The following is a 23,513-nucleotide window of genomic DNA, read 5'->3' as shown; positions in this document are numbered from 1 at the left end:
TTTTGCGTTGTCCTAAACGTCGTCGTTTTTTTCTTCTTCGCTATGCTTCTTCTTCTTTTGAAACGAAAAGGTCTTCTTGAAAGAATCTTGGACGTCCTCGAAGGCGTCAAAGAGCGCGTCTTCCGCGCGTTCCACTTTCTCGGCAATCTTATCGTCCAAAGCATCCAACGCGTCCAAGAGCCAATCGAAGACGCCGCCACCGCTATCTGTTCCTTCTCGCGTATCGCTATTCGTCGTCGTCGTTTTTTTCATCAACCGCGGCATGGCCGATAACGATCGATCGAATACCGCCGCCGTCTTCTTCGTTTTCTTCTTACTATTGCTACTCTTGTTATTCGTACTCCTATCGCCGCCGTTCTCCTCGCCGCTCTCGTCGTCGTCGCTATCATTGTCTACCAGACGCCTCAACTCCTCGTCCTCGATGATCGTCTCCAAGTGCAACGCGTCGTCGTCGTCGTTTCGTTTCGTTTCCGAACCGTTCGAAGAAGAAGCAGTCAACTGCACGACGACTTCCTTTTCCTCCTCCTCCTTCTCTGCTGCTAAAGAAGACTTCTCCAGACTTCTCTCGCCGTATTTCCGTCGCATCAAATCTCTCCTCAACTTTTGTAAACGCTTCTGATACTGAACGATTTTCGCGACGAGTTGCGCCCTCTCGTCTCTCGTTCCTGCGTAACGTTGTCGTTGGTAATAAAAGAGAGATTTTGATCAGTCATTATTCGATCTAAAAGAGAGAGAAAGAGAAGGAAAAAGAGAGACGAAAACATTGAAAGAACACCGACGAGAGAAAGAAGCGAAAAACGACGACTTTGTCGCGAAACCCGAGAAAGGTCCTCCCGTCGGCATCCTCTCTCGTAAACAAACGTCTCGCACACGACCATTTTTATGCGTCGTCGCCAATGATGAATGAAACAAACACACAAAGAAGAAGAAACAGAGCGAAAAACACACAAAGACGACGATGTAAACGACAAGAACACCACATCCTCGCTCCTCTTCTTCGTACACGTCTTCTTTCCATTAGGCGAGTTCCATCGCGCAAACGCGCGAAACGCACCGAATTTCCCTCCAGAGCTGCCAATGGCATTCATTTTGAGATACGTTTTGAAGTAATCCATCGCCAAACTGTAACTTCTCACCGCAGATTCTCCGTAGTTGTTCTCATCGCAGTCGATGGCGTCGGAGATGTGTCTGTGCGCGTGTTGGAGGATTTCTTTTACGCTTTGCGCGACGTGCGACTCAGTATTCGTCTCATTAAACTCCTCATGTTTCGTAAAGGAATTTTCGAATTTGTCCGTCATGTTGTCCAAAATGGAACAACTTTAACTTTAAAAGACAAGCGTTTGAAAGCGCAGAGTAACACCGAGACGATACTAAAAGCGAACGAAAAGAGAAGGTCTCTCCCTCTGTTTTGTCTCTCTTCCTCTTTTGCTTTTGCTCTCGCGTGTTTTATTAAGTGTGTGTGCGTGTAGAGAGGAAATTTTTGTGGAGGAAGTGTAGGTGTTTGTTCTGTGTTTCTCTCGAGAGGAGTAGTACGAGGGCGCGGCGGCTTTATTGAGGAGGGGGGGGTGCAATTATTCTGATTCTGATTCTGATTCTGGCACGTGTAACTCTCCGTGTTCGTATCGCCAATTGGGTGGGAGAGGACAGTTATTGTCGAGGAGGTATTGTACACAGTCGGGGTGGTTGTTCTTGTGCGCTTCGAAAACCGCCCAAGAGTCCCACGGCGCTTTGGCGGTTTCATGCAAGTACTTCAAACAGTTCAAGTGGCCGAACTTGGCTGCAAACTCACACTCATCTTCTTCATATTCATCAAACTTACGCTCAACAAGATATTCAAGTATATGAAGATGACCATTTGAAGCTGCCCAATTGGCAGTTCTCCAATCCCAAGGCGCTTTGGCTTCTTCGCGTAAGTATTTGAGGCACTCGAGATGACCTCCTGAAGCAGCATTTGCACACGTCCACGCATCGATAGGACACTCATTCGCCACGCAATACTTTACCATTTCCAGATTGCCTTGTCCTGCGGCCGCTTTAATCGTCCTTCCATCCCACTTACACTTTTTCTCCTCTCGCGCCCACTTGAGCAACTCGAGTTTATTCGTTTGAGCAACTCGATTGCAGAAATCTGTTTCGTCTTTCCAGTAATCCCGCCACGACGATTTATGCTCCCACGCAATCTCCAACGTCGATATCGACGACATCTCTCTCACTCTAAACTTCTTTTTCAACTCCCCCTTGCGAGATGATCTCTTAATCAACTTTCGCGTCTCCGTATTCACCCCGTACAAGAATTTCAGATCGGTTCGATTCAGTCTCGGAAGAATGTGTTTGAAACAAATATCGTCGTTATTCACGATCAAATCCCACACATCTCGCTCCCCGATCCTCCTTTTCTGCGCTCGCGTCCTCACCCCAAGAGTTTTATACGCAGTAGCACCAGAAGAAGGCATGATGCTTTTGTGTGTCGTTTTGTTCTTCTTTAAACGCGAAAGAAATGCGATTTCTTTTTTTTTTTTTCCTGAAAGGAAAAGCGGCCGTTTTTTTTTAATTCTTTTCTCTGTCTGTTGTTGACTTTTTCCTCGCGTGCGAACAGAAAAGCGCTGCTTTTCTCGACGAACGAGCGGCGTATCACCGAGAGTATTCACGATGCTTAAGTGGTTCAGGTTGTGTTTTTGATGATGAAGCGTTTGTGAATATATAGCGTGTAAGAGTTTGTTAGTATTCTTTTTTGTTTTAGTATTCTATTACGTGCGTAGAATTCTATAGAGTATCTCTCCCGCTAACTTTACGCTATTACGCTATTGTTATGCGCAACAACAACCTCTGGATCTCGCGCTCGCTCGCGCTCTCGTCGCGGTGTTGTTTCTATTCTCTCGTATATTCTTCTATTCGGACGTTGGTTTCTTTTCGTTTTCATCGTCGATCTCGTTGTTGTTTAGTGGTAGCTCGAGGAGGAAGATTTGGTTGACGAGGATTTTCTTCTTCGCGTCGGGGTGCTCACTTCCTTTTCCTTTTCCTTTTCCTTCTTCTTTGTCTTCTGAGACGTTACAGACGATTTTTGTTGGCGATGATGTTGTTGTTGTTTTGAGGAAACAGACGAACTTTCCGTTCGGAGAGACGCAAACGCACTCTGGGCGGATTTTATTATCGTCGTTGGTGGTTCTTGGAGGAGGGGTTAAATATTCCGTCTGATATTTCCTCGCGCCGCCGCGCGTAAACGTCCGAGCGATTCGGTTTGTACTCGTCGCGAAACAGACGTAAAGGCCGTCCGGCGACCACGAGAAGGCAGAGTTGACTTCTTCGCCGTCTTTGAGAAAGGAAAGTTGCTCGATTTCGCCGGTGGTTGCGTCGACCAGGTGTAACTGGAAGGATGCTTTTTCGTCTCGAAGTAAAATGCAAACGACGTTCGAATCCGCGGGATTCGCTCGAGGCCAAAATCGAACGGAACCTTGACAACCGCTGGACCGCGTCACGCGTCTTTGCTTGACCGATTTCGGCGGTTTCGGATAGGAAGTGAGCGTGCCTTGAAGTAATCTTTCTTCTTTCTCTTCTTCTTCTTTTAACTTCTCCACGTCTCGCGGTAACTCCACCACGAACAATTCCGTGCGCACGTTCCCGCGCTCGTCTCGACAGTCGCCCAAGAACGATAACGTCCTCGAATCCATCCAACAATCTTCGTACGCTCGAGAGATTTCGTCGGAACCGAGAGTTGGATCCGGAGTCGTTTCCGTCACGCACACGGTGAACCCGCCGGAAACGTTCCGGTCGTTTCTCGATTTATCGATTTCGACGATGTCTTTATAAATCGTCACCGCGATGTTCCGAGCGTTGCGTCTCGAGACGTTCACGTCCGTAGCGTCCGCTAAAATCGCGTCCTCGTACGTCATGCTCACCAACGTGCCGTCCGGCGAGAACGCGTGGACGTGCGTGCCGCCTCGCAAAGCGCCTTTCGTGAACGGACTGACTAAATCTCGCGCTTCTAAATTCGATGAAAGCGACCTAGAGGAGTTTAACTGTTGTGCGTTCGAGGACGACGAGGAATCAACATTCGAATCTTCCGATAAATCGATGACGTATCCTCGGCGATGATGCGCGCAGTACGCCCACTCTTCCGTCGGATGTCTGGGACCGACGATGCAACACAAAACGTTCTCATCAAACGGATGAAACAAAGCGACGCCACACTTCGCTTCGTGTGCGGTTCGTAACACCGTTTTGACTTCTTTCGTATTCACGTCAACGAGTTGGATCAAATCGCCGTCAAAGACGTGACCGCCGACGTGCGATCGGACGTCGAAACAGATGTTTTCGGAATTCGCGTCGAACGCGTACGCGTTGGAGACGATTTTGTTGTGCTCCGTCGACGTCGTGAGTTGGATTTCTTTCGGGTACGAGGATGACGAGGAGGAGACTTTCATCAAGGCTGCTTCCGCGTCCGCTTCATCATCCGCCACCGAATTCGCCGCGAAGAACTCTTCGTCCGTAACGTTCGCGAAACACTCGGCAAAGAATAACTTTCGCTCCATCTTGCGACAGTTCGAGCGGAACTCTTTGTTCTTCTTCTTCTTATTATTATTATTAGTAGTATCATCATCATCGTCGTCGTAATAAGAGTCTTCGATCGCTTTGCGAAACATCGACCGTAAATCTTCCATCGCGAGGACTCTCTTCGAGCGCGAGCGCAACATCGCGTACGCGTCGGATTCTAAATTCTTCGCAACTTTGCCCGATTTCGAGGCGTCGTAGAATAATCCACTCGGCACGAGCGTGTGTGCATTGATGACCGCAGACACGTGGAGAGCTAAAAGAGCGTTGACGGAATCGTTCGTTTCTTCTTCTTCTTCTTTATCTTCTTCTTCTTTATCTTCTTCTTCGTTGTTATTCTTATTAGTATCATTATGATGATGATGATGATGCATCAAATACGTCGCCGCGGCGTCGAAACACGCGTGATCGCCGTTAAACGCGCGAGCTATGATTGCGTATAAAGTAATCGCGCCGGCGACTCTTTCGCGAAAGACGTTTCTTTGCTTTGCCGATACTTTCTTCAAAGTCCTTTTAGTAGGCGGTAAAAGAGACCAGTAGGACGGCAGCGGTTCCGTCGGCGGCGACGGAAATCCCAAAACCGACGATGGATGATAACCATTATCATTGTCCTCATTATTATTGGTATCATCATTAAGCGCGACAATCTTCGCCGTTCCGTCGTCTCGCAGTAACACCTCGTCGTCGTCGTCTATCGTCCACCACGCTCGCCACGGTTCGACTCGAATCTCTCCTTTTCGCAACATTCTCTCCAAACGCTTCTTATCGCTCGCGGCGAAGTCGCGCTCGGAAATTCCGGAGAATTTATTATCTTCTTCTTCTTTCAAGTACGCGCGCATGAGTTTCGCGGATAAAGTGCAGTATTCATCTTCATCTTCTTTTTCTTCGTCTTCTTCTTCTTCGTCGTCGGAGGACGACGGCGAAAACGATTTCGCCTCCAAACCAAACCTCGTCCTCATCTCCCTCTCGTCCTTCTCCACGTGCCTCTCGTACTCCATCACCATCGCTTCCATCTCTCTCTTCTTCTCCTCCTCGTCCTCGGAATCCCCATCGAAATGTTTTTCATTCTTCATCATCCGCGCTAAACTCTCCGCGTGAAACGCTTCCACGCACGTCCCGTCGCCGTGCAGGCGGTAACATTTCGAAGAACAATATCGGCAGTTACATTTCGGGCACGCGTAGAGCGATTCGTTTTGTGCGCACACGCGACATTTCGGTTGTTGTTGTTGTGCCGTTCCTTTTCCTTTGAATCCTTCTTCCATCGTCGTCTCAATCGAAAACGTTGCGCAGCGCGTATTTTGGTTTTGGCAGTCACATAAACGCTTCCGAGCGTTTCCTCATCACACGAAGAAGAACAGACACAGGCACAGAAACCTTTCACGGGAACACCTTTTGCACACAAACAAAGAAAGAATAGAACGTTTACACGCTTCTTATTTCGCCAACGAGCGTCGTCCAGAATGATAAGGAGAGATGCGAGCGCGCGTTCTTCAACGCGCACTTTCGAGCACACTCTGGGGAACAACGCACACCCAAATGCTCTTTATAAACGTTCACGTAATCAGCGCACATATATCGCTCTGGAGGGAGAAAAGAGAGAAAAGTGCACACCACCTCGCGTGTATGTGTGGTGTGTCCTTCTCTGACTCTTTTTCCTTTTGCGTTGTCTGTCTCGCGCAACGCGGTACGTGAATAAGTACTCCTCCCGAGTGAGAAAATGGAGCACATTTCTCTCAGAAAGAAACGTCTTTTTTTCGCAGTCAACGGAAAAAAGTTTTGCGAGATCACTCGTGCGCGCGCACACACGTGTATAAATCTTCTACACATCTAAAGCTCTACTAAATGCTCCCGATGAAAATTCTCGCACACGCGCAGTGCACACACATACGTGTGTGTGTGTGTGTAGTGTGTTCTTCTTCACGGAGAGAATACTGTTTTTATTAGCTCTGTAGAATCCGCGCGACCGAGCAGAGATGGAGTACGTAAGGAGTCGTAGTACTCCTGAGCGAGAGATGCGAACGACAACAACAACACACGAGAGAGAAGAAAACAAAACAAAAACAACCAGAGAGCAGTTTAAAAAGCGCGCTCTCTTCAGAGCGCTCTGCTTTTTCGCCTCCTCGAAGTCTCGCAACGTCTCCTGTGCTCTCTTCGTATACGCGCATACGTAAGGAGTAGTAGTAGTAGTCGTTTTGAGAAGACGCATACGTTCGATATGTAACACTAAAACATACACGCTTGAAAAAGCTCTCTTATACGGAACAAAACGAGCCTCTCGCGCTTGGAATACTAAAACACGTTCCGAAATTCTTTCGATGCGTGCGGATGTTCTCAACGCGCGTACGACCGGCGCCGTATGAAAGTAAAGCTTAGTAAAGAGAGAGAGAGAAAAGAGAGCACGAAAATCTTTAGGGTTTCATATACAACTAGGGTTTAAAGCAATGTCTCACGAGCGCATTTTGAGGGCAAATTACCTCATTATCTGTCTCTTTAGAGCGCTTTACTTGGTGTTCGGAAAAGAGACACAGACGGGAGAGGATCGAGGCTTTTTCTGTCTTTTGTTTCCCGTCTTTCGTTTTCTGTTAAAGCTTTATATTCGAACAGACAGAGACGTTCTATATATAGAAAAGAGAATTCGTTGTGCGTTGGGGAAAAACCCTCGATTGTGTCACGAGGTGCGCTTTTTGTTCTCTCGTTCTTGTTTCTCTCGTTTGTCTCTCTCTTTCTCTGCGTGTGTGTACATCTCGAGAGAGTGAGAGAGAGTGTGTGTTGTTCTTGGTATTCTTCTCGTTTCAATCTCGGTTTTAGAGTCTCTCTTATTCTCTCTGTGTCTGTTCTTTTCCTCTTCGTAAACGTTCGGTCTTTGAAGGATCGAGAGAGAGAGAATTAATTGGGGGCACCATTGGGAAGAAGAACGAGAGCAGGAAAAGCAACGAAAATCGCGCTCGTATCTCTCCTTTCTTTGCTGAATTTATGTTGTGTCGGTGTAGAATTCGTGGTGGTATGCAAAACTGACCGGTGTGTGTTGTATCACATATACTCTCTTATTCTCTTATTCTCTCTTATTCTCTTTTATATAAAACACTTGGATAAAGGTAACAACGCGTAGTAACGACGGAAACGTAAAGAAGCAGAGAAGAAGAAGGATTATAAAGCGAAGACTTTAGAGTGATACAACACGAAAAGAAAGCAACAATGTGTGGGATATTCTCCGTGCATTACTTAAAAGGCGAACCGAAACCGAACCGGGAACGGATTTATAAGCTGGCGAAACGCCTTCGCCACCGCGGGCCGGATTCGTATAAAATCGACAAGTTCGAACACTCGGAAAACGAACAAACGTTTATGGTGCACAAACGATTGGCGATTGTCGCGCCGGGCGAGAGCGGGGAACAACCGTTGTACACGGATGGAGGGAAACAGACGTGTTTTATCGCCAACGGGGAGATTTATAATCACCAAAAGTTGAGAGAAACGTTTAACATCGAGCATCCGAACAAGTCGGATTGTCAAGTCATCGGCCACGTGTACGAGAAATTCGGCGCGCTCGAGTTTTCGAAACATTTGGACGGGATGTTTGCCACGGTCATTGAAGATCGAAAAACAGGAAGGCTCATCGCCAGTCGCGATCACATGGGGAAGATTCCCATGTACATGGCGAAAGGGAAAGACGGGTCGTTTTGGTTCGCCTCGGAGATGAAGTGTTTACACGACGACCCCGGGGTGGAGTCGTATCAGTTGTTTCCTCCCGGTCACGTCTGGGTGAAAGAGAAAAACGAGACAGAAGGGACGATGACGAGATGGTACGACGAGAGATGGATCACAGACGTGGACTACATTCCGGAGAAACGAGCGGATTTATCAGAGTTGAGAGAAATCGTCGTCAAAGCGGTGAAAGATCGATTGATGTCGGACGTCCCGTACGCGGTTTTACTCTCCGGAGGGTTGGATTCGAGTCTGATCACCTCTATTGCGGTGAGGAACCGAGCGACTGCGAAAAACACCTACGGGAGCACGGAGAAAGTGCACTCGTTTTCAATCGGTATTAAAGGCGCGCCGGATTTGAAAGCGGCGAGGAAAGTCGCCGATAGTTTGGGGACCATTCACCACGAAATTTATTTCACGCCAGAGGAAGCGTTGGACGCGTTGCCGGATGTGGTTTGGCACTTGGAGACGTTCGAACAAGTGCGAGCATCGGTGCCGATGTATTTACTCTCTCGAGCGATTAAATCCATGGGATTCAAAATGGTCTTATCCGGCGAAGGCGCCGACGAATTATTCGGCGGGTACTTATACTTTCACAAGGCGCCGTCGCCGGAGGAGTTTCACAAGGAGTGCGCGAGAAAAACGAGTCGTTTGCACCAGTGGGACGTGGCGAGAGCGAACAAAATGACCATGGCCTGGGGCGTGGAAGCGAGGACGCCTCTGTTATCCAAAGCAGTCGTCGATTACGCGATGAACATGTCCCCGCTGGACAAGATGATCGACGTGAAAAAGCTCGATCAAGACGGTAAAAAATATTTAGAAAAGTACATCTTGAGAAAAGCGTTCGATACGCCAGAGGATCCGTATTTACCGGCGGAAGTTTTATGGCGTCAAAAAGAACAGTTCTCCGACGGCGTCGGGTACGATTGGGTGGACGGGTTAAAAGCGCACGCCGAGGAAAAAGTTTCCGACGAAGAGTTTTCCAAGAGAGCCGAACGCTTCCCGCTTTCGCCGCCGACGACGAAAGAGTATTACTTGTTGAGATCGATTTTTGAGGAACACTTCGTGACGGGATTTGAAAACGGCCAAGACGCGTATAAGACGGTGCCGTTTGGGAAATCCATCGCGTGTTCGACGCCGGAGGCTGTCGCCTGGGATCCGGAGTGGGAGAAGAGCGTCGGCGACATCTCCGGCAGAGCCGTCGGGGTGCACGACTCAAGCGATGGGTTCGATTTAGGGAAAGATAGTGCTGTTAGTGCTTCTTCTTCTTCTTCTTCTTCTTCTTCTTCTTCGAGTAGTAGCGGTAGCGGTAGCAGTAGTAACGCAACAACATCTAGCGCGAGAGCAACGAGTTCGACGGTTACTACCACTACTGTGGCGGCTTTGAACAACAAAAAAATCGCCGCCGCGAGCAGAAAAGCGCGGCATTCGCGACGCTTACCCGGAGGAGGCGGGATTCGAAGAGGTTCTACCAAAGCAATTGGTTTCATCTCCCAGGTTCGGTTGGCGACGAACTCTTCTTCGGTTTTTTGCGCGTTTGCGTGATAGAGAGAGAGAGACGGAGACAGAGACAGAGTTTAAGACAGAGAGGAGGATACATAACATGCACAAAAAATGAGATACACGCGCACACTACTACTTGTTCAATTCCATCTCTCGTCGTCGGTTTTGTACACAGAGAAAAGAAAGAGAGAGAGCGAAAGGAGAGAGAGAGAGCGCTTTACTTTGTATATATAGTCAAATTCTTTGGGTCGTAAAAATACAATTGAAAAGAAGTACATTGTTGCACATCCACGTGCTACTATACAAAAATCTCACACCGTTCCTTTCGTACCTGCTCAAACAGCAGGCACGCAAATTTCTACTCGTAATAATACATTTCGCTTTGCTCGCTGCTAGTTTTAATTCTTCTTGTTATTATATCGGCGGTTACTACCGCTCGAGGCGGACGCGTCGTTCTCCGCGGGGACTAAATCTTCTTCCTCGTCGTACTCGTACGCGTTCGGAAACGCTTCCCGGTAGTAGTCGTCCGCGGAACCTCCATCCGCGGAAAACGCGCTGCTACTGCTTCTTTCGTCGAAGAACTTTACGACCGGGTCTCTCTTCCCGGAGCCGCTCCCGCTGGCGTACTTCCGCGCTCTGATTCTGTCCACCGCGATTTGCGCTTGCTCTTCCGTCTTGTTCCGTTCGTCCGGCGCCCACGTGCCTCGTTTGTTCTTGTTGTTATAAGAAGTAGAAGTAGTATTGGTTGTAGCAAGAAGGTTGTTCTTTTTCACCGACGATTTCATCCCGAGCGCTTTGGCCTTGTTGTACAAGTGCGACGCTTTCGCCGCGTTGCCTCGCTTCTCGTACAATTTCGCGCTCTCGTGAAAGACGCCCCAGCTGTCCGGGTTGGACAGCATGGCCAACTCGAGCGTTTCTCGACACTTATCGAACAGTTCCATCTCGTCGTAGCACTTGGCTAAACCAATCAGCGCTCTCGAGTTCCCGAGTTCGGCTTCGACGGCTCGTTCGAAGAGTCTTTTCGCGGCGTCGACGTGCGATTTCGCGTACTCGAATTGGCCCCACGCGGACCAAACTTGAACCGACCACGGGGCTAACGACGCCGCTCGGGCAAACTCCGATCGAGCGACCGTTTCTTTCCCTTTAGACAAAAACAGTTTCGATTCCGCGATGGCGAAGGACGTCGCCAAGACGTGATTTTGCGGGAACTTTTCGATCGCCTCTTTGAACGTCTTGCGGCTGTTGACCACGTGACCTCTTCGCGCCAACGCTTCGGCGAACGATTGCAGAATATACGCGTCGTTCGGGAAGATTCTACTCGCGAAGCGATATTTACGCAGAGCAGGTTTTAACTGTCCCTCGGATTCGTCCAACTGCGCGTACAAATGCGCGACGTGCGGCGACGCGCGCAGGATTTTCACGTCTTTGAAGATTTCAGAGGAGTACTCGACGTTTTCCGTAGCGCAAAGTTTGCGCGCGATCGGTTCGGTGTCCGTCTCGTTCACGTGGTCCGCGCACAACTTCAAAACTCGTCTCGCTTCTTCGACGTTGCCTCGTCTGAATTCGCCTTTGGCCCACGCGTGTAACGCCACCAAACGACCTTCGACTAAATTCTTCATGATCTCGCCCTTGGGCGGGTAGTCGCAGGAGGAGGAGGATAAAGACGACGACGATCCTAAGGACGGACCGCAAATCTCGTCGTCGTACACCGACACGCACCTCTTGAATAGACTCGTGCTCTCCTCGAAGTTCTTTGCCCCGAATTCCATGGTCGCCCATTTCCGTAAGCTCGCGCCTCGAACCGCCGCGTCGCCTTCCGAGTGCAACAAAGCCGTCTTGTATAAACCTCGAGATCGTTCCTGATCTCCTTGCAAGAGCTCAAATCTCGCCCATTGCTCCCACAACTGCACGTTCGACGGCGTTCTTGTCGTTCGCTGGTAAAACAACTGCCTCGCAGTTTCCGCTCGCCCGGCTCTTTGCAAGTCCCAAATCAGTTGCCACTCGACGACGCCGCCGAGTGGATCTTTCAAAGCTTCTCTCGCCTTGCGAGAGGAAGCGTCCGAGTCGGAGATCAACACGTACGATTGCGAGATGATTTGGTCCGGGCTTATTGTTTTTTCAGGCGATGATGATGACGGTTGCGCTGCTTTTGCGCCTTCCTTCGTTTCGCCATTCTTCTCTTCATCTTTTTTCTCATTCTTCTCGTTTATATCGTCGTCGTCCGTGACGTCGTGGATGCTTGTTTTCATCGTCGTCGTTGATGACGATTGTTGCAAAATCTCTTCTTTTTCCTCCTTCTCGTCCGAGGAAACGTCCTGCGAACTGCTGATTGCATCGAACGAACCAGAAGCGCTGATGACTTCCTTCACTAATCTATCCACATCGATTTCGTCGTCGTCCTTGACCTTTTGTTGCGTTTGTTGTTGTTGTTGTTGTCCTCGAATAATTCGTCGTCGCGCAGAATTCGACGTCGACGCTAAACCGCTTCCTTCTTCGATCATCGATTTTCCGTCGTCAATCTTGACATTACTCTCGATGACGGCGTCAACGACAACGATCTCTTCCTCGTCGCCGTCGTCGTCCTCATCATCCTCGTCCTCATCATCGACGCTGCTCATCTCCACTTCGACGGCTTTACGAATGCGTTCGGATTGCTTCTCGTCCGCGTTTGAACACGCTTTAAACGTCGATGCGAATTCTCTAAATTTTTTAAACTCCTCCGGCGAAATCTTGCCGTCGGCGTCGACGTCGAGCATTTTCATCAAAGTCTCCGCTGTCTCGGTCGTCGTTTTTGTCGTCGTATTCTCTCCTTCTTCGTCGTATACGTCGTTTACGTCGTCTGAATCGTCGTCGTTCAACCAAATCGTTTCGATCGTTTGTTTCAACTCTTCCACCGATACGCTTCCGCTCTTGTCGACGTCAAACGCGCGAAAGAGCGCGTCCTCGGCGTCCGGATTATAGGTGTCGTCACCTCCCTCGTATCGCAAAGAATCGTCCGTAAAGTCGCCAAACTTTTCATACGCGGCAATATTCGCCGCATCCACGAGGTCTTTCAGCGTTTTCGCGGCGCCCGGATCGCCCTCGGTAAAACCGCCTTTGTAGGACGAGTGCGCGGCGTTGCCGATTTCAGCCGAAGCGTGCATGCGCCTGGTTCGGATTTGCAGTTCAACCGTCGTTCTCGATCCGTTATTATGAGAGTTGTTATTGTGGTTGTTATCGTTGGACGACGACGATGAGGGCGAGTCATTTTTATTCTTCTCGGATGGATCGTCGTCCTCAATATCGTCGGTATCGTCAGTATCATCGCTCACGATCAGCGCCGAGTGTAAACTCTGGTACCCGTTCTTCTTCGGTTTCGCGACGTAATCCTTCGTTCTGCCTTTCACCGCACTAAACGTCGCGTGTGCGATTTGCTGCGCGCGATAACACGCCATATCCGCGGATTTCAAATCTATATCCGCGATCGAGCCTTTTTGCGGGTTTAATATCACTCGAACGCCCAACAAGTCTCGTAATTTCGCGCGGTCGCGTCCGTCGCGCAGTATTTTCTTCATGGAAGAGAATCGAGATTTGCGTCGAGCGGAGACGGTGAGCGCGGAATTCAAGGCTACGCGCAAGGACGCGGGATAGTTGTTGTTCTCACCACCACCGCTGTTGCTGGTGCTGGTGCTGGTGCCGTTGCCGCTCTTCTTGTCATCACTTGTTTTTGCCATTTTTGCCGATGTTTTCAACAACTCCTCGTACACTTCGTCGTCCTTGATTAAAACGCGCATCAAAACCGCGTCTTTGCTCATCTTCTCGAGCAAAACCTGTCTCGCTCTTTCCAACTTTCTCGCGTCGTCTTTCTCCGTCTGTCGTAACCATTTGTCTAAACTCTCGTAGGATTTCGGAAAGAGCGCTCGAAACGCGGCGTCTTCCAACTCCGCCGAGAGTTGTCCGCAGTGTAAAGCGGACGCGAGAGGCGCGTATACTTTCATCGTCTCCAGCGCGAATTGCTGCAAGCGGACGGTTGATTTGAAAATCTCCCGACTGTGTTGCAAAATGTCCAATCGAGAGGCGAGTTCGACGACAATCGCGCGTTGGTCGTGGAAAGTGAGCAAAAACGTGCGCATTTTTTCCGCGTATTCGTCGTCGCAGAGTAACATTTTTTGGTTGTTGTTCGAATTAGTATTATTGTTGTTCTTTGTTGACGACGACGAGGAGGAAGTATCGTTCGAGTTGAAAGTAGTAGCGTTCGCCGACGACGCGTTGTTGTTGTTGTTGTTGTTTCGCAATCGTTCCGGTAAGTCTCTCAATCTCTGACAATCGTGCGCGACTCTCACGACGCCCGAACCTAATTGTTGTTCGATCGTTTCCAAGGAAATCTCGTTCGCCAACGAGGCGTCTCTTAGTAAACCAGCCGAGCAGCACTCCGCGTCCATGCCTAAATCGATGAGTTGCGTGCACATCGCCACCGCTCGCTCGCGCGGACATCTGCCGTTCAATTCATCATCCTTTTCCTTTCTGTTTTTTGCTCTAAATTCATGTCTCCGGTTAAAATCATCCAAAACTATGTGTGGCATCCGTTGTAACTTCGGTATCGCCAGCGCTAAAGCCGCGAGGAGCATTTCCCGCGACGGCGAGTTCGAGCTCGCGATGTCATCCGATTCGTCCTCTTCGGATCTCAGCATCGACGACTCGGAGAGGCGACCGCTCAACACATCCCACGCCGCGACGAAATCCACCACTCTCGACGTTTTCGTCGTACCGGCGATCGTTTCGTTCGTCGTTTTTTCTTCGTTTTTGTCCTCGTTTGTCTCGTTATTTGCGTCGAAAAGCGCGGAAGACGAGGACGAGATTCGACGATTACGTCGACGATTTCCCGTCGCCCGTTCGAGATGTTCACGACGCGACGGTTGCTCTCTCGTCCTTCTTTTCGACGAAACATTTGCGAGAGAACACGAACGCACGCGTGAAGTCATTTTTCTCGGACTTTAATGTGCTTTTAAAACGCGCGGTGTGTGCGACGAAAGCGCGCGCGCGTGTCGAGTGACGAAGCAGTCGAGCGCCAGAAAGATATCCGGAATAGTTTAGGGTATCATAATCTGTCATATTTATTCGTGTATACGTTCCGCGACGAGACCGCGTGCGCTTTACGAAAGACATTCGGTTTCGAAACTGAAGATGGGAATGCGCAGAAAAAGACGCAGAGTGAAAGGTTTTCAGTGCACGTGTGGCTCTGGTTAAAATTTTAGGGTGCATGTTCCAAAGTCGCCGTACGCGCGCGGTTGACGGTTGGAAAGAAAAACGCCGCGCGACTCGTACTCGAGGAGTTTCGAAGCCGCCGTAGAAGTCGGAACATTTCCTTTGTGTGTGCATACAAATGTGGTGGTCCGAAATATACTTTGATGTGTTCGTGGTGTGCGCTTGGATACGACTGCTACCTTTTTTTCGTTGGGAAAGGAGTGCTTTGTTGTCGTCGTTTGGCGTCCTGGACGTATTCGCGTCGGTGTAACGGCGTCGCATTTAACACTGAGAATACCCTATTTAGATCGCCAATAAATCGGCAATCCTGTGGAGTTACCACTGAAATCAGATTTTATACGAAATGAAGCTCTTCCAGGCAACAGTTGTGTATGTTGCGTCAGATGTTGGAGATCTCCAGGTAGAGCGCACTCACACTGTCCTTTCGTGTATTTTTCCTCATTGTATGAACGACTTCTGAAAGAAAGACGCCAGCATTCGAGACTTTTCGAGACGAGACTCTCGCGATGTATTCGAAAAACAATATCATCGTTGCGCTGCTCTGCGAGCGTTCTGAATCGTCTCTTTTCCCTCTCAATCGTCTTCTTTTGATCGATAGAATGTCTCTCTGATTTGACAGACATTTATCCAAAACGACGAACACATCATGTCGGAGGGAAAGTCGAACGATGACGATACCGATGGAAAAAAGATGTTTAATTCGTCGTCGTCTCTGATTATGAACCAATTCCTCGCCGGCGGTGTGAGCGGTCTCCTCTCGAGAGCAGCGACGCACCCGGTGGATACGATCAAGAGTCAGATGCAAGTTTCGAATTTGGTCGTCACAAGGAGGAGTACCGAGAGGAGCGGATGCGATAGTACGAGTCATCGTCGTCCGATTTTGACGAGCGCTCGACTTTTGAACGCAAAACATGCGATACAAAATCTGTACAGAGGTTTCGGGGCAGCCGCGCTTGGTGCGCCGATGGCGAGCGGGATGTATTTTCTCGGGTACGAGACGACGAAGAAGACGCTGAAGAAGATACGCAGAGAACGAAGACGAGAAGGAGCGTTTAATGATGATGATCACGAAGAAGAAGAAGAAGATAATAAAACAACGATATATATGATAGATAATATAATCACGGGCGTCGGCGCGCAAGCGTTTGCCGGGATCGCGTACACGCCGGTGGACGTCGTCAAAGAACGGATGCAAGTGAGTTCGGTGTTGCCGACGAATTTGAAAACGAATAACGGGGTGGATTACCGGAACGCGTTCGACGCGTTGAAAACGATCGTGAAAAACGAAGGCATCAAGAACGGTTTGATGCGAGGGTACTGGGCGCAGAATTTCGTCTGGTGGCCGTGGTCGGCGTGTTATTTCGTCGCGTACGAAAAAGGTTTAGAGATTTTTCGTAGAAACAACAACGACAACAAAAGTAGTCTTCGCGTTGATGATAACGGTGGTGTTTTTGGTGGTGATGCTGAGCGCAGTAATTTTGAGAGTAGCAGTAGTAGTAGTAGTAGTGTTAAAAGTAGTAGTAGTTTTTATCGGGAGGGGGGGTGGTACGAAAACAACATTTCGCCGCACGCGGTCTCGGCGTTCGCCGCGGCGACGTGCGCGACGATCTTGACGCACCCGTTGGATTTGTGCAAAACACGAGTACAAACGATGACTAATAATAATAATAACAACAATAACAAGAAAGTGATGACGTTACGGACGGTTTTCAAAGATGTCGTCAGAAAAGAAGGCGTTTTGGCTTTATACAGAGGCGTGTTTGCGAGAGTTTTGAGCGTCGCGCCCGGGTCGGCGATTTCTTTTTACGCGTACGAATCCATTCGGAAAAGTGGCGCGTTACGTTTAGAGGAGGAGGATTAGATTATTCCACTAGCTTAGTATTAATTGCGTTTAAACCGTTATTAGTATTAGTATCATTTATTACATACCCATAGGCATTTGCTCGGCGCTCCCGATTTCGAAATCTTCGACTTCGTCCCACCACTCTAAACCCGCCGCCATGTGTTTTATATTCTCGGCGCCGAATCCTCGAGCGACTAATTCGTGAATAGCCATCAGCGACGGCGTTTGCACTCCGTCTTGAAAATCCATCATTTCCTCCCCGATGACCCCGCCGACGTCGTCGTATAAAATCACCTTCTCGCCCCACAACCCTTCCTCTACGACTTCCTCTATAAAGTTCTCGTTCTCTTCCACGTTCGCGTACCCGCTGCTGGAGAATACCCTCTCCGGAAAAATCGCCAGCGACGCCGCTTGTTTCGTAAACGTCCTCAAATCTCTCACTTCGAGCGGTATAAAGTATTGGCAATTTTTGGACGGATACGCGTGTTTTCTACACCAATCGATTTGCGGCCGAACGTCGACTAAAATCCAGTTCTCGTTTTGCATTAACTCTTTCGCTCGTTTCGGCATAATTTGCTCCACCTGATAAAGAGAGAGAGAGAGAGAGAGAGGTCAGATTAACATTCGATCGAGAGGAAGATTTTCATCTCGCACCTGTGCTTTCTTCAACACTTTTTGCATCAATTTCCAAACGGTCGGGTCGGTCGTGTTCGCTAAAATTGGCGCCCCAGCTGGGCGTAAAAACGGCGACATGTTTACATTTTCGAAGAATTCTTCGTCTTCGGTGTACGAGACGTCCTCGTTATTATTCTCCTCCTTGACATCATCGTTCGTATCCTTGTCTTTTTGTGATGATTTTCCCCTAAAATTCGTGCATTTTCTGCTTCTTTTTATCCGACTTCTGACACCAAAACCAGCCTTGGTTCGCGGTAAAATTGAACCAAAACGAAGCATCGATGAATGCTCCGATGCTCTCGTGTGTTTATGCAGTATTCACTTGTCCGTTTGATGATGTAAAGTGTGTCTGTTTTATGGGGAAATTGACTACATTTCACTCCATTTCTCCATAAAAAATGGCACCACATGACGCTTAATCGACCGTTCGTTTCGGTCTTTTTATCCTCCTCTCCGCGACGAGCGACTGGTACGTGTGCGCACCATCGTCGCCGTCATCGAGAATTCACGTTTTCGTCATCGAGAGGAAGAAGTATGCGACAAAAAGCCTCAGATACGGATGCGGATTTGGACGAACAAATCCTCCTTCTCGCCGTTCCAGCGTTGTTGAGTTTACTCTTAGACCCTTTACTGACGGCCGCAGATACCGCGTTCGTCGGCAAATCCGAAGAAACTGTAACAACAGAAGCTAATCAGAGCGTTTTTATGAAAGTTAAAGGGGAAAATTCCGGCCTAGCGGCCTTAGCCGTGAGCTCGTCGGTGTTCAACTTTATAAGCTACTCTGGAAGCTTTCTGGCGCAAGCGACGACGCCGCTGGTCAGTCGAGAAGTCGCTTTGGTAGAAGCGAAGAGGAAGAAGATGATGAATGATGATGAAACTGTTGAAAATGAAAAGGTTGTTGGATCGTCTTCTGCGTCGAAGACAATATCGGCGGCTTTAGCTTTAGCTGTAGTCGTCGGCGTATCGGCGACGTTTCTCGTCGAGACGAACGCGGAATGGTTGTTAGGATTGAGCGGTGGGAACAGTTTAGAAATAAACGCGTACGAAAGCGCGTTAGAGTACGTGAAAATACGAGCGTTGGGTTTGCCGTTTTTCTGTTGTTCGTTGATTGGTATCGGCGCGTTTCGAGGGGTGGCGGATACGAGGTCGATTTTGAACGTCGCGTTGGTGAGCGAATCCGTACATTTTTTCTTAGATTGGTTTTTAGTTTTAGGATTACACTTAGGCGTAGAAGGTGCTGGATGGTCGACGTTTGCGAGCACGGTGTTAGAGTTTAGTTTGTTTTCGCGAGCGATGTTCGACCGAGGGATTTTAAACGTACCGCCAACCCGCGGCGAGGAGGATTTCTTCTATAAACAAAGAATAAAGGATTTCCTCGAAAACGATGTGAAAGATATGAGCGGTAAACTCGGCCAGTTAGTCTCGAACGGTTCCAATCAGCTCTTGCGAACGCTGTTTTTACAATTCGTGTTGGTTCGCGCGACGGCGTTGGCGACGGAAAACAACGTCTCCGGGCCGCACCAAATCGTCAGTCAAGTCTGGTGGATCGAGCTGTTCGTGCTGGACGCCATCGCGGTTGCCGCGCAAACGTTAGTGTCCACGCGATTGGCGAAAAACGACGGAAGCGAGGAGGACATTTTAGCCGCGCGAAAAGCCGTCGATAGGTGTTTGTTTTGGTCGTTTTTGCTCGGCGTTCTTTTAACCGTCGTCACGGAACTTTTTTCCAACGATTTACCGAAAATTTTCACCGGCGACGCCGCGATCGCGGCCGCGACGTTCGTCCCGTTGGCGTTTATATTAGCGCCACTTCAACCACTCAACGCGATGGTCTTTGTCGGCGACGGCGTTTTCCAAGGCGCGAACGATTTCAAATTTCTCTCCAAGGCGATGATTGTCTGTTCGCTTTTCGCTTTGGCGGCGTTTCAAACGCCTATATTCGCGGACGCGTTCGACAGCGGTTTGTTGGGGGTTTTAGGGCTCAATGATAGTAATAATAATAACGGTTTAGAACGAGTCTGGTTAGGCATCGCCGTGTTGATGCTCACCCGAGCCGCATCGCTTGGGTACCGCTATTGGTTGGATCCGGAATCGCCTTTAGCCGTCGTCGTCGATACTCACGGAATCGGGGGAATCAACTCCTCGGCTTTTGTCCGCGACGAAAAAGAAGACCAAACGAAAGGAACGAAAAAGAAGTAGTTTAGTCACGTCTTCTCGACGAAACCGCGAGAAAGAAGTAGTTGAGAGCACTCACTACTGTATAGCACCACTTTTAGTAGGTAGCGTCGCGTACGTAAAAGCGTAGTAAAACGCGACACGTAGCTTAAACAACAACACGTAGCAGTTAAACAAACGAAACGAAATAATAATCAACGCGCTCAAAACGACACATATTATGAGTATACTCTCCATCACGCACAGAGAGAGCGCGTGAGAACACATCTTTCACGAAAAGCTCTTCGTCGTGGAAATCTGTCATATTCCGTCGAATCTGTCATATCTGTCACTCTTTTCTCCCAATTGGAAGCACATTTTGCTCCATTTTATCCATCATTTGATACTAGAGGAAACACAACAAAGATGAAGAGTAATAGTGTTATAGTAAAAGCACACTCGTAAAGAAGGAGTTTAGAGAATAATACATACTCTGTTTGCTTTCTTTCCCATCAAAATGCGACGCGCGACGAGTAAACGCGCGCGTTTGCTGATCCAATTTCAGTCTCAAAATCCAATTCTTACGCGTCGACGGCTTCAAATGAGTCAAGAAACATCATCCTCGTCGTCGTCGAAATGCGGTTTTTTTGCCGCACCTTTATGTCACCACTCCTCCTCTCGCTCGTATTCTTCGAAAAGTCACGCGAATACTGCGATGAAACCGTGGGCGACGGAAGAGGAGTTACGTTTGCTCTCCGTGCACTTGAAATCCGTTCGAGAGAAAGCAGCCGCTGCTTCAGAAAATGTTCGTCGATCGAAAGACGACGATGCCAATGATACATATTTAGTTTCAACAAACACTGATTATAAGTTGTGCGCGAAAACGTTTCGAGAGTATAACCCGGAATTACTCGCAAAACACTTCCAGAAGCAACCGTTCAAAGTGCTCAAGCGAATGATTGAGATTGTATCGTCGATGACGTTCGTCGGCGCTCGGGTGTATTTTAAAGTCGGCGATACGGAATCCAGGGCGAAGTTTTTTAGGGACGAGTTAGTTAAACTAGGACCGGCGTTCGTGAAGTTTGGGCAGGTTTTATCGACGAGAGAGGACGTGTTGCCGCGAGAATATTGCGAGCAGTTGGCGGAGTTGCAAGATTCGATGGCGCCGTCGGATTTGGCGAGTTCGAGGGAGTTTTTGAAGTTACACTTAGAGTGCGAGCCGGAAGCGGCGTTCGCGACGTTTGATCCGACGCCGATAGCGGCGGCGAGTTTGGCGCAGGTGTATAAAGCGACGTTAGTTGGGAGCGGGAAAGCAGTCGCGGTGAAGTTGCAGCGACCAGAGGCGTTCGAGAACGTCGCTTTGGATAGTTACGTGTTACGATTGGTGGCTAAATATAGCGCGAAGAATCCAATCAAAAAGTTCAATTCTGACGTGGTGAGAATAGTGGACGAATTAGTCGGACGATTATTCGAAGAGATGGATTACGAACGCGAGGCGAAGCAGTGCAATCGATTTCGAGAGACGTACCAAGACGGAAAGATTGCCGGTCGCGTGAGAGCGCCAGTCGTCGTCGACGCGTTGTCGACGAGTCGAGTTTTAACCATGGAATTCGTCCAAGGCGAACGCATCGACGGGTTACAAAAGCTCTACGGCGACGATTCGTCGTGGGAACTCGACGAAAAAGGCGGCGGCAAGAGGAAGAAAAGAAACAAAACAAAGTTCATGAAAGAGTTTCAGCCGCACGAAATCCTTCGACGAGGCGTGCGGTGTTCTTTACACCAACTGTTGGCGACTGGTTTCATGCACGCGGATCCGCACCCGGGAAATTTAATCGTCGACGAACAAGGCGCTTTGGTGTATTTAGATTTCGGCACGTGCGTGTACGTCCCGCAGTTCCAAAGACGAGCGATGATTCGAGGTTTGATTGGTTTCGTCAATCGAGACGCGGAATCGTTGGTGAGCGATTTGAAAACGTTAGATTTCTTACCCGAGGACGCCGACGACGAAGCGTGCGTCCAAGCACTGACGAAGGTGTTCGACGAACGAGGCAATCGAATTCGAGACTCGAACGATTTCATGGCGGTCATCACGCAACTCACGGAAGCTTTGTTATACAAAGGATTCCGACTGCCGCCGACGTTTGCGAGAGTCTTGAGAGCTTTAGCCGCTTTAGAAGGTACCGCGCAAGCCATCGATCCGAATTTCAAAGTTTTAGAGCAATCGTATCCGTACGTTTTAGCCAGAGTGACGAGCGACCGGTCGCCGGAAATGCGATCGGCCGTGAGACGGTTGTTGTTGGACGAAAAGAGCGGGAAAGTTCGATGGGCGAGGTTGAGAAGATTAGTCGAGGCGTACGCCGAGAAAGGCTCGGAAGTTTCCGGAGAGTTTCATAAAACGAGGAGGAGTAAAAGCGGCGCTAGAAATAGAAAAAATACTACAAAGAGTTTAGACGACGATGATGATGATGATGACTTTTCTTTCGAAAACGAAGATTTAGACGAAGAAGACGACTTATACCTCAACGATTTCGATCGGGCCAGAGGCGTCACGAAAGCGGAAAAGTTGCGAAGAGAAAACGCGTTTGAATACTTCCGCGACTTCTCCCGCAAATCCGCCAAAGGCGTCAAGACGTTGGTTGAAGACGTCTTTTGTAGCAGCAAAAACAGCGGCGGTCAACATCATCGGAATTTTGAGGAAGAAACCGTCGACAAAAACGAATACGAAAAAGAAGAAAACCACACCGATACATCGTCGGAATCTCCAGCCGTAGACGCGGTCGAAGACGCCTTGCGCTTCCTCTTCTCCAAAGACGGAAAAATCGTTCGCGACAACGTCGTCGAGGACGCCCTGGACGCCCTGGAGGCTTTCTTCGACGATAATTCAGACGACGACGATCACTCAAAAGATGATACCGATACCGACATAAACGACGTAGAAAAGAAGAAGACAAAGAAGAAAGAAAACGTCGGCGACCAAATCACCCTCGACCAACTCCTCCTGGCGTTCAAAGCGACCCGCGCCGCGACCGCCGAACGCCCGGACTTATGGATCCCAGCCGTCGGCAAATACGTCTTCGAAAAAGAATCCGTGGACATGGCGTATATGTTTATTTCCGGAATGCTCGAGCGTGCACCTAGAAAAGAAGACGATTTGAAAGAGACTTTGACGAGCGAAAGCGACGACGAAACGTCCAGATTTGGCGGATTTACGGACGGATGCCGTTCTCGCCGAAACCATCTCGACGTCGCCGAAATCGCCCGAAGAGTCATCCACGCGGCGACCAGAAAAAACAAAAAGAAGACTCAATGACAACAACATCAGCATTTCGAAGAACGAGAACAAGATTAAGCCGTTATTGATCATCATCTGAGCATTATAGAGTAGCGCGTTGTTTAGGAACATAGAGAGCAAAGAATCACCTCATTTTAACTATTCTCGTCTTACGCACAAAACACATCATCATCTCGTCACATTTCGTCGTCAAAACATATCGTCGCATCGTTAAACGTTATTCTCGTTGTTGTTTTTGTTGTTCTTGTTGTTCATGTTGTTCATGTTTGCGCGGTAAAAGAAGTCTTAAACGATGAGAAAAGACGAGATTTCCTCCAAAGCGGCTAAAGATGAAGACGAAGAAGAAGGCGAGCTTACGACGACGACGACGCGAAAGAGACGCATCAAAGACGCCCGTTACGATGGCAGTAAAGAACAGCAACCAGGAATGATAATAGAAGCGATTAAACCGAAAAGACAAAGGATGGAATTCTTGGAATTTCGAAGAGAAAATCTCGAAGGCGTTGGGAGACCGCGAGGCGATCGAGGACGGGAAATGTTTAGTATGAAGAG

The 23,513-nt window shown here is 48.9% G+C and overlaps 9 protein-coding genes across 9 annotated transcripts; 4 read left to right on the top strand and 5 right to left on the bottom strand.

Annotated features, from left to right (window-relative positions):
* Nucleotides 1-12: 12 nt before the first annotated feature.
* On the bottom strand, nucleotides 13-1,298 carry Bathy14g00900 (unknown protein; the record flags this gene model as incomplete). The annotated part of the gene is made up of 2 exons (XM_007509077.1): nucleotides 13-665; nucleotides 806-1,298. The coding sequence occupies 2 exons, from the start codon at nucleotides 1,296-1,298 to the stop codon at nucleotides 13-15; spliced, it is 1,146 nt and encodes a 381-aa protein (XP_007509139.1).
* Nucleotides 1,299-1,571: 273 nt separating this feature from the next.
* Nucleotides 1,572-2,453, bottom strand: Bathy14g00890 (the record flags this gene model as incomplete). The annotated part of the gene is made up of 1 exon (XM_007509048.1): nucleotides 1,572-2,453. The coding sequence occupies one exon, from the start codon at nucleotides 2,451-2,453 to the stop codon at nucleotides 1,572-1,574; it is 882 nt and encodes a 293-aa protein (XP_007509110.1).
* Nucleotides 2,454-2,888: 435 nt separating this feature from the next.
* On the bottom strand, nucleotides 2,889-5,810 carry Bathy14g00880 (conserved hypothetical protein; the record flags this gene model as incomplete). The annotated part of the gene is made up of 1 exon (XM_007508991.1): nucleotides 2,889-5,810. One exon carries the CDS (start codon nucleotides 5,808-5,810, stop codon nucleotides 2,889-2,891), a length of 2,922 nt encoding a protein of 973 aa, XP_007509053.1.
* A 1,933-nt stretch (nucleotides 5,811-7,743) lies between these two features.
* Nucleotides 7,744-9,798, top strand: Bathy14g00870 (asparagine synthetase B; the record flags this gene model as incomplete). Its single annotated transcript, XM_007509088.1, has 1 exon — nucleotides 7,744-9,798. The coding sequence occupies one exon, from the start codon at nucleotides 7,744-7,746 to the stop codon at nucleotides 9,796-9,798; it is 2,055 nt and encodes a 684-aa protein (XP_007509150.1).
* Nucleotides 9,799-10,154: 356 nt separating this feature from the next.
* On the bottom strand, nucleotides 10,155-14,717 carry Bathy14g00860 (predicted protein; the record flags this gene model as incomplete). Its single annotated transcript, XM_007509293.1, has 1 exon — nucleotides 10,155-14,717. One exon carries the CDS (start codon nucleotides 14,715-14,717, stop codon nucleotides 10,155-10,157), a length of 4,563 nt encoding a protein of 1,520 aa, XP_007509355.1.
* Nucleotides 14,718-15,646: 929 nt separating this feature from the next.
* On the top strand, nucleotides 15,647-16,861 carry Bathy14g00850 (mitochondrial carrier family; the record flags this gene model as incomplete). The annotated part of the gene is made up of 1 exon (XM_007509275.1): nucleotides 15,647-16,861. One exon carries the CDS (start codon nucleotides 15,647-15,649, stop codon nucleotides 16,859-16,861), a length of 1,215 nt encoding a protein of 404 aa, XP_007509337.1.
* A 60-nt stretch (nucleotides 16,862-16,921) lies between these two features.
* Bathy14g00840 (predicted protein) lies at nucleotides 16,922-17,413 on the bottom strand (the record flags this gene model as incomplete). Its single annotated transcript, XM_007508969.1, has 1 exon — nucleotides 16,922-17,413. One exon carries the CDS (start codon nucleotides 17,411-17,413, stop codon nucleotides 16,922-16,924), a length of 492 nt encoding a protein of 163 aa, XP_007509031.1.
* A 639-nt stretch (nucleotides 17,414-18,052) lies between these two features.
* On the top strand, nucleotides 18,053-19,714 carry Bathy14g00830 (MATE efflux family protein; the record flags this gene model as incomplete). Its single annotated transcript, XM_007508997.1, has 1 exon — nucleotides 18,053-19,714. The coding sequence occupies one exon, from the start codon at nucleotides 18,053-18,055 to the stop codon at nucleotides 19,712-19,714; it is 1,662 nt and encodes a 553-aa protein (XP_007509059.1).
* A 556-nt stretch (nucleotides 19,715-20,270) lies between these two features.
* On the top strand, nucleotides 20,271-22,979 carry Bathy14g00820 (predicted protein; the record flags this gene model as incomplete). Its single annotated transcript, XM_007509099.1, has 1 exon — nucleotides 20,271-22,979. One exon carries the CDS (start codon nucleotides 20,271-20,273, stop codon nucleotides 22,977-22,979), a length of 2,709 nt encoding a protein of 902 aa, XP_007509161.1.
* Nucleotides 22,980-23,513: the final 534 nt, after the last annotated feature.

Source organism: Bathycoccus prasinos (genome assembly GCF_002220235.1).
Source record: "Bathycoccus prasinos genomic : Chromosome_14".
NCBI lineage: Eukaryota > Viridiplantae > Chlorophyta > Mamiellophyceae > Mamiellales > Bathycoccaceae > Bathycoccus > Bathycoccus prasinos.
This window is presented reverse-complemented; position numbering and strand designations above follow the sequence as displayed.